General features: G+C 44.0%; 1 protein-coding gene and 1 pseudogene across 1 annotated transcript; one reads left to right on the top strand and one right to left on the bottom strand.

The window, feature by feature from the left end:
- Nucleotides 1–5,505: 5,505 nt before the first annotated feature.
- On the top strand, nucleotides 5,506–6,234 carry LOC143103553 (growth arrest and DNA damage-inducible protein GADD45 gamma-like; annotated as a pseudogene).
- Nucleotides 6,235–8,780: 2,546 nt separating this feature from the next.
- LOC143103552 (regulator of G-protein signaling 14-like) lies at nucleotides 8,781–10,919 on the bottom strand. Its single transcript, XM_076267284.1, has one exon. The coding sequence runs from the start codon at nucleotides 10,865–10,867 to the stop codon at nucleotides 9,719–9,721; it is 1,149 nt and encodes a 382-aa protein (XP_076123399.1). The 5' UTR covers nucleotides 10,868–10,919; the 3' UTR covers nucleotides 8,781–9,718.
- Between the last annotated feature and the right edge of the window lie 1,738 nt (nucleotides 10,920–12,657).

The following is a 12,657-nucleotide window of genomic DNA, read 5'->3' as shown; positions in this document are numbered from 1 at the left end:
TTTGAAATCACCGGTGTGGAAGTATTTGTTCATTCACGTCAATTAAAATTAACTTAGGCTACTCAACTTAGCCAGTCCAAAGTTACTTTAAGGCTTAAAATGCACATTGATAAGTACATATTCCATGAACACTAACCTTGGGTCTCCTTGGAGTGTGCTGAAACAATCAAATTAACATTCTGTGTTGTTTCATTTCATATGTTCACGTCTGTTTTAGCCTAATGTTAGTTCTGATTACATTAGGCTACAACCTTGCGGTTGGAACGGTTTCAAAATAAAAGCCCCCCGAAACAGAAAAGGAAAAGGCCAAAAAGAGTAAATAACATATAAGGAATGCATTATTGTAATATTTTAAAAAGATCGAAAATCGAATCGAGGATTTAGAGAATCGTGACACCCCTAGTTGATTGACCTGGTGGATTGGATACTCCCGGGTCTCTTGGATACTCCTGCCTCATCTTCAACGACATGTGTGGGGGTAAAACATTCCAGGGAGGATGGTGCAGTGCCTTAGCCTAGAAATCTAGACGCGCCCCTTAGCGGCAGCAAATTACATTTAGGGGATGGCTAAACACGTCAGTTTGAAGGAGATCAGAGTTACAGACAAGAATTTCCATTGATGTCACAGTCCAGATTGGGCAACCCGGTTGCTAGGTTACGGGGACTAGGGTTAGGAAATTAGAATAAAAATTTACGGATCATTTCCTACAGATTACAATGTACTAGAACTGTGGGGTGTACTACGAATCTCGATTAGTGGGTTAGCGAGGTATGTTGCGCTCAAAGCTAGGGTATGCTGTGACACGAAAGTGGATTTGTTTTAGTGTCGCTATATCACCATGGCATCTTATGCTGTCGAGGAGGTTATGTGCTAAGTTATAGCTCAAATCGTGTAATCTACTGCCCACTGACCAATCAATTGTCTTAAAAACGAAGTTATCTCACGTGTAGGATTCTGTCATATATCTTACAGGTGGAGCTCCGCCTCTACTAACATTTTGGATCTCGAATGCGCTTTAATAGTGCTGTGCGTGCAAATATCCCACTGTGGACATGCATACCATACAACAACTGATGACAATTGATTTATTTGATGTTATATGTTAGACACAAAAAATTACCGCAGTGTAGATTAAGCTATCGCTCATGAATGCGGAAGTAATTGTTTTTAAATAGCGGCGGTCTTGTGCGTCTCCACGTTTCACGATTGGCCAATGTCATCCCAACACCGAGAACGCACACAAATCTGAGATGAAAGCCTAGTTTGACAAATATATCACATAACTGCTATCGTAGTATCACTTAACGTATACCCCTGAGTCAAGGCTTTGTCAAGCCTCGATATGTCTACATAGCCTAGATATGTCTAACGTGCTTCGTAGTATACCCCACTGAGCTGAAAGCCTAGTTTGACAAATATATCACATAACTGCTATCGTAGTATCACTTAACGTATACCCCTGAGTCAAGGCTTTGTCAAGCCTCGATATGTCTACATAGCCTAGATATGTCTAACGTGCTTCGTAGTATACCCCACTGGAAAGCTTGATTCATGTGCCAGGCTACACTTTAATTACAGTGCATGAAAAATTGCTTTGGATAAAAGCATCTGCTAAATGCATACATGTAATGTAATGTAATATTCACCTGTCCAGGACATGGTTCTGTTTCCCAGGGCTACCAGGAACATTGTTCAGCTGCAATACAAACAAACAGGGATTTATGTAAGTTTCCTTACCCCTAAGCTTGGATCATCTACAGAAACAACAGCAATGAAAACAACAAATACACACACACACACACAAAACAAGTTAAGAAAAAAACATACCACTTCTTTTTCATTTGTAACGACATCTGCCGTGGAGCGTCCTGGGTTATTGAGCACAAAAAAGCCTTTGCTCTCCAATCTCTCAATGAGTGCATGGCAGGGATCTGCGCTGTTCATTAACTCCGCGATCTCACCGTATTCCCAATTTCTGGCCACCTTGGTCCAGTCTTTTTGGGATGTCTTTGCTTGCCTGAGTCGTTCTTTCCGCATTTCCTCCGTGTCTTTTTTCATGCAGACCTTTCTCATATGCGTGGACAGAGTGTGTGCGTGTGTGTGAGAGAGAGAGAGAGAGAGATTGGGAGATGACAGTCTAGCAGTGTGTGTGTGTGTGTGTGAGAGAGAGAGAAAGAGAAGAGAGAGTGTGTGTGTGTGTTTGAGAGAGAGAGATAGAGAGACAGAGAGAGACAGAGAGAGAACATAGTCTAGCAGTGTGTGTGTATGTGTGTATGTATGCGTGTGTGTGAGAGAGAGAGAGAGAGAGATTGGGAGATGACAGTCTAGCAGTGTGTGTGTGTGTGTGTGAGAGAGAGAGAAAGAGAAGAGAGAGTGTGTGTGTGTGTTTGAGAGAGAGAGATAGAGAGACGGAGAGAGACAGAGAGAGAACATAGTCTAGCAGTGTGTGTGTATGTGTGTATGTATGTGTTTGTGTGAGAGAGAGAGAGATTGTGCAGTCTAGAACTTTGAACTTTATTTGAATGCAAATCAACATACACATATTTTCTTTTTAGGTGCTTAAAAGCGGCATAGAGGAGGCAGATCCAGCACAGCAACGTCTGCAAACAGACACACCGCTCCGTCTGGCATCATGTTTTTGTTTGTATTTATGTAATGTTCGTAATTTTATGTAATGTTCTGTTAATTTTTTGTATTTATTTTTCAAGTTAAATGTAATCACTCTTTTTTTATGTTATTTTCGATCGTTTTTGTATTATTCTTAGTCCTTTTTTCTGATTAACAAACTCGGCTGACACCATCAACGTCAAGTTAACGTTAACGTTAACCAGCTTCCATTGGGCTGATGAGCGCCTTGGCTAGCCTGCCTTATGTCTCTGAAGTCCCTCATCCATCCGTGACGCTGCACATGCAATGTCTGGACGGAGGGATTGCTCAGCAAGGGTGCCTCAATCTGCAAGAGATCTGCAGCTGCCACGACCACCGAGCTGCGACTGACATGCGAGCTGCTATGCTAGCATCTACCGGTGCCTGGAGTCTGGATTGAGTGCTAAGAAACTCTGATGACCGCGTCAACCATGAAACAACAAACGGTCACTGTCTAGGACCACCGAGCTGATAATCAGCAGGGTCGCCCATCACAAATTCGGACTGTCTTGTCAAGTCAAGTCAAGTCAAGTCAGATTTATTTTTAAAGCGCATTTAACATGCACAGAGTGCAATCCAAAGCGCTCCAACAAACAAGACACATAACAAGACAAACGATGTCGGATGGAGCGGCGTAGTCGTCTGCGTGCCCATGACATCAAGACATACATTTAAAAAATCACAAATACAAAAAATGCAGGACGGAGCGGCGTAGTCGCCAGCGTACCCATGACACGTGAAACATACAACATATGAAACATTCAAGACGGATAACAAACAAACAACCAAAAACAAATAATAAAATAAATAATTAATAAGACATTTTAAAAAGAAAACTCATGTTAATTTAGACCAGTTGGTTGAATCTAGTTAACCGGCTGAAATAGTCCAAGGGCAATGATTAAGGCACACAGCTGTGTCCAACCCGGAGGATTTAACGTTACCGTGGCAGTCTGGAGAGCACTGGAAGCAATGAACACTCTGAAGTCGTAGGTGATGCTACAGATCAGCAACTCGGTGAACATTGACAGCGACCATTTGTCCTTCCAGTGCTCTCCAGACTGCCAGTGGATTCTCCGGGTTGGTCAGTTATTAAGAGCTTTTGGTGTTGCATCGTGAAGACACAGCTGTGCGCAGTTGTCACGCGGGTCATCTTTGCCCCTTGGACATTTTCAGCCGTTTGAAAATTGGACTAATTTTATTTTTAATTTGTATTTATTTTATTTATTAATTTGTTTCTTGTATGTCTTGGTGTCACGGGTACACTGGCGACTACGCCGCTCCGTCCGGCATCTTTTGTGTTTGTTATTTCTTAAATGTATGTCTTGGTGTCATGGGTACGCTGGCGACTACGCCGCTCCGTCCGGCATCTATTGTCTTTGTTAGTCTGTGTCAATGACAATGTCTTATATGTGAAGCGCTTTGGGTTGCACTCTGTGCATGTTAAATGCGCTATACAAATAAATCTGACTTGACTTGACTTGACTTGACTTGATGCCATAACAGTATAGTGTCTCTGCAACCATCAGGGATGGTTCAACTAGAAATGTACCGGCTTGACATTGAATTGCTTTCTAGAATGATTCATCCTCCTCCCAAATGTGTCTTTGAGAGGGTGACATTCACAAGGGAAGGTCTGTGCATGGATACAAAGACTTGCACCACCTCTGGTCTTGAAAAAAAAAAAAAGATAGCACGTCTCCACTCTCCACTCTGCTGTTCTGCAAGCAATTTCTTTCCTTCAGATGCCGGGATTATTCGGCCATGGTAGTCACAAACGACATCTCCTTTGGTGAAGGGCATGGTGGCAACGACACAACAGAACAGACTAGAATATTTACGGCCATGTCCATTTCAAATCTTGGGAGGTTTGCGTGCCACTTTTCATTGGAGATGACGAGACGGACTTTGTCCAAAGTCGGTTGATGCCTGCCAATGTGAGCTGAGATGGAATTGTAAGCTGGTGTCAGTACAGAAACAATGAAAATCAGCACACCTTCTCTTTTAGAGTATCTCAAAACATTGTGTTTTGTTGTCAAAGACATGACACTTATGACATGATGCATGGCATGATGCTTACCGAGGATATAATTTAAGCGCATCTTGTACTGCTCTCCTCTCCACTTGTCATAAACGTCACGGCCTTCAAATCCAGCGCTCAACCTCCTCTTTTTTGTGGGTGGTTCGTCGTTGAGAGTGACGGGAAACATTTCAACAAATGTTTCAAAATGGTCAAGAGCTGTTGTATTCAAAGCTGAGGAAGAAGAGCTATGAGCATAGGTTAATTTCAGGACTGCTGGGTGTACTTTCAAAAGCGCTACATTAAAGCATTCACTCATTCATATAGCACATACCTTTCACCAGATTGTAAGAATGTGAAATGAATAAATATCAGAACAAGAGGCTTTTGCGTAATAGTCAAAAGATAATGCGCCTTTACTGTAGCCTACAGTATAGAGTTTGCGAGGTGGAAAACGAGAGGAAATAATGTTTAAAATGTATATTTAAATTGTAGCCTAATAATGCACTGTTGAGCGTTTTAAATCCGAAATAATAAGGAATGTGAGGAGGTTGCTATTAACTTTAAATCTACAATCAGAACTATCTACAGCCTATGACGCAAATTGAATAGCCATGTCCAATAGCCAACTATCCTAATAGAAAACTGATAGCTTTCCTGGCTAAATGGTATAAATTAGGCCTATTAGACAACATAAATTGTGCTGACGACCCAAATAAAATCTCCTGCGACCCACCCGTGGGTCGCGACCCAGTGTTTGGGAAACACTGATTTAGCCTAGGCCTACTGCGCAATTGCTTACAATAGTGATTTAACTCGTTATTCTCTTATCCACAGAATGCAGGTCATCGGTACTGCTTTGGAAGAGCTACTCGTTTCGGCGAAGAATCAAGATTGCTTGACAGTCGGGGTATACGAATCAGCAAAAGTCATGAATGTGTAAGTAAAGCAGCGAATATTTCTGGATAAGAAATCTTTCTGGAACCTGATAAATATATCTGCTATTGTTACATGACATGGTTATTTGAATCAGTTTCTAACCAAGTGTCATTGTCATTCAACAGTTATCCAGAAAATGTGGCATGCTGCGTGTTAGTGATTGACGAGGAGTACGAATGCGACTTTGCTGTCAGATTCACTTCACCCTCATCCAGGCTTTTTGCTTTGAAAACGACATCAACATCGTGAGGGTGAATGACATCGAGCGCCTTGCCAGTATTGCTGGCATTGACGAGTCGGAGGAATCTAAAGACGTTCACTGCATTCTTATCACGGTAGGCTACACTTTTGCATCACTTCAGTTCCTGTTTAACCTATCATGACATTTATGTTGCAGCTATTTGTAGGTTAAGTTCGTGTTTAGGTCATGCTAATTCTTGTGTGCCTTGTTATTGCAGAGCCCAAATGTGGACTCGTGGAAGGATCCTGCTTTGGACAAACTCCGGCTGTTCTGCAAAGAGAGCCGCGGCATGTACGAGTGGGTGCCGACCATCACCCTCCCCGAGCGCTGAACTGGGCCACTTCTCTACGCTTCTGCAACAGAAGGAGAAGGAACCTATTCCGAATCACAGAGTGTGAAATTCCCACGGAGCGGAGGATGTAAAGCGAACTTCCAGATTTCGAGCTCTCTCTGGAATTCCGTGCTGGCGCTGAAAGATGAAGATAGACTGGATGGGTACAGGAGTCGACCGGGTCGTGATTTTATAAGATTATGGGACATTACTAACAGACAAAATCACTGAGTCATCTTTGTTATGCCGATATGATGGAAAAGAGATGTTCTACAGTAAAACCAAAATGCAATGATGTTGTTAAACAATTTGCAGACATAAATAAACATTTCAAAGGTTTATCCATTATCACTTGTGTCAGTTGCTTGTTTGGTATGTAATAATAATAATAATAATAATAATAATAATAAGCTTTATTTGTATAGTCCCTTTCATACACAGAATGCAGCTCAAAGTGCTTTACATCTGAAGCATGTAACACAATAATAGTCAGTCAGTCATTATCAATCACTTTTCTTCATTGCTGGGGCCGTTTATGATCCAGTCAGCAGAAACCTTGAGCAGAACCTGGTTTCTGCTTCTGGCTGGCTGCACCCTCCAATGGCAGCAGATGTAGAATAATCTGAAAAAGTAGTCTACAGGATAAGATGAGTTAACTAAAAGCTTTCCTGTACAGGTATGTTTTCAGATCTTTTTAAAAAATATTTATATGTAATGTAACGCTTGAGCAATGCAAAATGCAGAAAATAATGCTCCATTTGTTCAGTCATGACAGGCTAGTGAGATACGAGACTGCACACCTGGTGGCGAGGTCATTTGCTAGGCTTCGTGTGTGAAAAATCGGGTTAGGGTTAGGAAATTAGAATTAAAATTTACTTTGGTGAGTGGTTGTTTGGACCATTATGCACTGGCCAGTTGTCCCCGCCCCACTAATCCCATCTAAAAGTCAAATAATATAAAATAAAACAGAATAAAAGAAAAGTTAAAAAGAAAAGCTAAAAGAGAGGAGCTGTAAAAAAGACACAGAGTGGTTTAAAACTTTAATTTAATTTTTCATTAAGACCTTGTGGGTGTAGTGTTTGAAGTTTTAAAATCCACAATCTCTCTGCTCTTTTCCTCTGTAAAATTGTCCAGCCTGGGTTCCCTTCAAGGCCACAGACCCTCAAATGTGTGATGTTGTGCGTCTGGAAGTGTGTGACGAGATAAGTGTTGAGTGTATTTTTGTGTATGTTGTGCAGATGTTGTTTGAGGCGTATGCGTAGTGTATGTCCAGTTTCCCCGATGTACAACATGTGGCAGTGAGTGCAGGTGATGACATATACTAAATTGGGAGTGTCTAAGTTTAATGGATTGGTGGGTGCAGAACAGTGACTATGAATATTGGTGATAAAAAGGTGAGGGGTGAAGTGTACGTTTTCTTTAGGGGGTGGGGGTTGTAAGTGCCGGGTGAAGGTGGTGCGTATGAGGAGGTCTTTGAGGTTTTTATTGCGTCTATATGCAGAGATGAGTGTGTGGTGTTGGAAGGTGGGGTGTGTTGTTTGGAATTCAGTATAGTGTTGTTTCAGTGTGTGGTGAAGGTGTTGTATGCCGTGTGAGTAGGTGCCAATAAGGGGCAGGAGATGGGGTGGGTCAGGGTTGGGGTTAGGAAGAGGGTTGGGGTTAGGGTTAGGAAGAGGGTTGGGGTTAGGGTTAGGAAAAGAGGTGGGGTTAGGGTTAGGAAAAGGGTTGGGGTTTGGGTTAAGGTTAGGAAAAGGGTTGGGATTAGGATCTGGGTCTGGGTTGGGGTCCGGGTTGGGGTTAGGAGGAAGGTCTGGTGTGGGAGTGGGCGATGGGCAAGTGTTTGGGGTGTATGAGTGAGTGGGAGCAAGGCCGGCCAAAGTCAAGTGCTTAATGTGGCGGAGGAAACGTTTAGAATAGTGCCTCTTACGGAGGGCTTGAAAAAGTTGTTGTATGGCATGGTGAAGGTCTGTGGGAAAGGAGCAGATGCGGTGAAAGCGGATTATTTGTGATTTAACTATGGATCTAAACGTGTGTTTGGGGTGATTACTGTGCTTGTGCAAAAGTGAATGAGTGTCTGTGGGTTTAAAATAAACTTTGGAATTAAAAGTTTTATGTGTGGGTGAAACGGGGGTGAAAAAGATGGTGGTGTTGTATGCCGTGTGAGTAGGTGCCAATAAGGGGCAGGAGATGGGGTGGGTCAGGGTTGGGGTTAGGAAGAGGGTTGGGGTTAGGGTTAGGAAGAGGGTTGGGGTTAGGGGATAGGGGGTAATAGCCACAAGTGCACCGGGGTGCAGTTGGTTTTTTGGCCACAAGTCGTGCAGCGTTGGTGTTAGACTGGCGGCATATGCAAACCCAGGTCTACGCTACAGGTAAGGGTTTTTATCTTTTCAGTTGTTTGTTTTAATAATGGTTAATTGTTGTATGGTTGGCTTTTACCGTTTTGCTCATAGGGTAGTCTTCTCGCAGTGTTTGTTTTAAAATTTAAAAGCCAATCTTTATTTCAAACAATTTAAAATCAATTGAATTAACTAGTAAGGTTTTTAAAAGCAGAAATACCGTGTTGCTCCTTGGAAACTCCTTTTTTTTTTTTTTTTTTTTTTTTGATTATGTGCATCTTTATTAGTCCTGATTTCTGTTGCATGTTCTGTGCTTGAGGACAGTAACAATTCTAAATCTGCCCAGAGACGGAATGAGACAGAAATACTAAGGCACTCAGCAGTGCAAATACAAAAGGACTGCATCAGTTAAACACACACATTAAATCTCAACCAAGTGGCAATCATATATATTTAGTTTTCAAGACCATTGATTAAAAAAATTAAACATTTTATAGAATGAAGTGTCACTTTCCCATAACAATCACACACACAAACTAGGTCTCGTCCCAGCTCTGACAGATGAAGTGCTTCTGACTGACTGAACATGACAACACAAAGTGCAGGACATGATGGAAATGTGGTGAAAGAACATCAATGACCATATAGCCTCAAAACAGATGGCTTTAAAACAAAACACGCGCACACACGTGCACACACACACACACACACACACACACACACACACACACAATTGATTTGACAACCATTACACATACATGAATCAAAAAATAATGAAAGCTTTATCCCATCTTCTGAAGGGGAAAAAGTACTACGATCAATTGTATAATTACATTTTTTACATGCTTAAACACAAACCTGGTAGTGATGTAAACCATCAAATATATTCAAAATAAATACTATGTCACCTCAAATGCAACTGTACAGCATATGGACAATAAATATAGATTGTAGAAAATACATCCTGCATTTCTATGCATCTTGAAGCTCTTCCATCTTCATAGAAACATAAATGTACAACTTATTCATATCATTTGAAGTGTTAGAGTTAGGTGATTGTGGTGTAAATTCATAACACTGACATACTGGCAAGGCCCTGCCTCATTCAATCACTCAACAACCCCCCAATCATCCACCTCGCCCTCCACACATACCCTTCTTGCTTTCATTAAGACTCAGTTGACCCTGAAGGGTCAGCAGTTGACTAAACTGCATTGTCAGCAGGCTTGCTGGGCACCTTACAGTCCTCACCCTCTCCCCCGCCCCCTCCAGGCCCTTGCCTCTGGCCCTCCTCCTGCTCGGAGAGCTGCAGGAACTGAGGCAGCTCCAGGTGCTCCGCCCTCAGCAGGCCACGCTGGTCCTCCACACGGCTGCTCTGAACACGAGACAGCACCTCCATCAGACCGTCCATGTCGTAGGGTTTCCTGGTTCTCGGGGAGCCTTTCGGGCCAGTAGCCTGTGGACCTCTCTGGCCTTCAACACTCCCTTTGACTCGGTCCAGACATATCGTCTTGTTGGCCAGGCGGAAGACACTGGTGTTTAGCTTCAGTGGTTGCTGTGATCCACTCATGGTGACGAGAGCATCCTGGGGGGGGATGTCATGCTTCTGTAACAGTGTAGCGAGAGCATCCCGCAAGGTTTTGCTGGACTTTACAATGATACCCACCGTTTTACCAGTGGATTTCACCTCTACCGCAAGCGTCACCCGGACTTCCAGAGACACCTGCTGATCGTTCAGCACCGAGCTGTCCTGTTCCAGTGACAGGGGTTGCTTGTCTTTGCCGTGCAGGTAGATGATCACATCTTTGAGAGGGAAACCCCGTTTGTCACAGAGTCCACCCAGCATATCCCGTAGCGGGTGGCCCGGTTTGGTGGGCACCAGGCTCCCCGTGCCATCCGGGAGGTGCACGTAGCAGTACTTCTCTGGACGCCCCACACCGGAGCCACCACTAGAAATCAGGTCCGCATCCCACAAACTGGCTCGCCCATTCTCGGACTTACAGTGCATGTACCCGAGCTCCACACTACTGGTCGACTTCACCGAGATCTGGGACTCGTTCCGGTTCAGGGCAACACGTTGGAAGGTTACATCTGCTCCCCATGATCCTCTTTTCTCCAGCATCTTCCTCCTGTTGGCCTTACTGTCCGAGGAGGTCAGTCGCGTGTCCAGCTCCTTCTTCCTGTTGCTGATTGGTGTGATGCACTCTCGGGAACCCTTGCTGTCCAATGAAGGCAGCGGTTTCCCCTCAACGCAGGCCAGCATGCAGCCCTGGTAGAGCGGCGAGCGGGCGAACCGTGCGTAGCTATCCATCTTCATCAGCTTAAAAATCTGGTCTTGGGCTTTCTGAAACATGGCTGTTGTTGGGCAGTCCAGGGCACTCTCGTCTACGCGGGCCGTGTCATCGATGTTGGGTTAGGGTTAGGGTTAGGAAATTAGAATTAAAATTTTCTTTGGTGAGTGGTTGTTTGGACCATTATGCACTGGCCAGTTGTCCCCGCCCCACTAATCCCATCTAAAAGTAAAATAAAATAAAGTAAAATAAAATAAAATAAAATAAATAAGTTAAAAGGATAAAGAGAGGAGCTGTAAAAAAGACACAGAGTGGTTTAAAATTTCAATTTAATTTTTCATTAAAACCTGTTGGGTGTAATGTTTGAAGTTTTAAAATCCACAATCTCTCTGCTCTTTTCCTCTGTAAAACAGTCCAGCCTGGGTTCCCTTGAAGGCCACAGACCCTCAAATGTGTGATGTCGTGCGTTTGGAAGTGTGTGACGAGGTAAGTGTTGAGTGTATTTTTGTGTATGTTGTGCAGATGTTGTTTGAGGCGTGTGCGTAGTGTATGTCCAGTTTCCCCGATGTACAACATGTGACAAAAAGTACAGGTGATGGCATAAACTAAATTAGGAGTGTCTAAATTTAAAGGGTTAATGGGTGCAGAGCAGTGACTGTGAATATTAGTGATGAATAAGTGAGGGGTGAAGTGTAGGTTTTCTTTAGGGGGTGGGGGTTGTAGGTGACGGGTGAAGGTGGTGCGTATGAGGAGGTCCTTGAGGTTTTTATTTCGTCTATATGCAGAGATGAGTGTGTGGTGTTGGAAGGTGGGGTCTGTTGTTTGGAATTCAGTATAATGTTGTTTCAGTGTGTGGTGTAGGTGTTGTATGCCGTGTGAATAGGTGCCAATAAGGGGCAGGAGATGGGGTGGGTCAGGGTTGGGGTTAGGAAGAGGGTTGGGGTTAGGAAAAGGGTTGGGGTTAGGGTTAGGAAGAGGGTTGGGGTTAGGGTTAGGAAAAGGGTTAGGGTTAAGGTTAGGAAAAGGGTTTGGGTTAAGGTTAGGAAAAGGGTTAGGGTTAGGGTTAGGGTTAGGGTTAGGGTTAGGGTTAGGGTTAGGGTTAGGGTTAGGGTTAGGGTTAGGATAGGGGGTAATAGCCACAAGTGCACCGGGGTGCAGTTGGTTTTTTGGCCACAAGTCGTGCAGCGTTGGTGTTAGACTGGCGGCACCCCCATGCACCCCCATGTTTTCTGACGCTCCGGACGCAATGGCGCCACTCCCGTCTCGCTGTGACCTTGCGTCGCGGAGATAGGCGGTTGGCTAGGGCCAGAATCGTATGTGAATCCGCAGCTAGCGTGACATGTTCATCACATACGACTCCCGAGTTAGCGGGTTTTCACTCTTGGCCCCTTAGTGGCAGTATGGGAGAATGACAGTCTGTTCCATTTTTCATCACATACGACTCCCGAGATAGCGCGTATTCACTCTTGGCCCCTTAGTGGCAGTATGGGAGAATGACAGTCTGTTACATGTTCATCACATACGGCTCTTGAGTTAGCGCTTGGAGGTTTGCTAGGGCCGGAATCATATACGAACCCGCAGGTATACCATGGGTTTGAGATTTTTTCGGCTCTGCTTAAGGCTTTAACCCTTGCGAGGTTAGCTTAAGTGGGGCACAGTGCACCAGTACTTATCGGTGCTTAAGCCTGGTTGTCCGTGGGGGGGTGGTACCCAGAGGGGGGGGGGGTGTTTGCCACTTTGTGTTGCGGGCTTAGCATAGAGGGTGTTAGCTAGTTTGATTAGCGTGTTTAATTTGGGTTAAGTTTAGGAGTAGGATACAGGGTAATGCTCCCAGGCTCACACACACGCGCGC

Source organism: Alosa pseudoharengus, unplaced genomic scaffold, assembly GCF_046254945.1.
Source record: "Alosa pseudoharengus isolate Yale_2024_CS ecotype anadromous, Long Island Sound unplaced genomic scaffold, YU_APseudo_1.1 YU_APseudo_1.1_scf_48, whole genome shotgun sequence".
NCBI classification, from domain to species: Eukaryota; Metazoa; Chordata; class Actinopteri; order Clupeiformes; family Clupeidae; genus Alosa; species Alosa pseudoharengus.
Note: the sequence above shows the minus strand (reverse complement) of the source record. Positions and strands in the feature narration are given on the sequence as shown.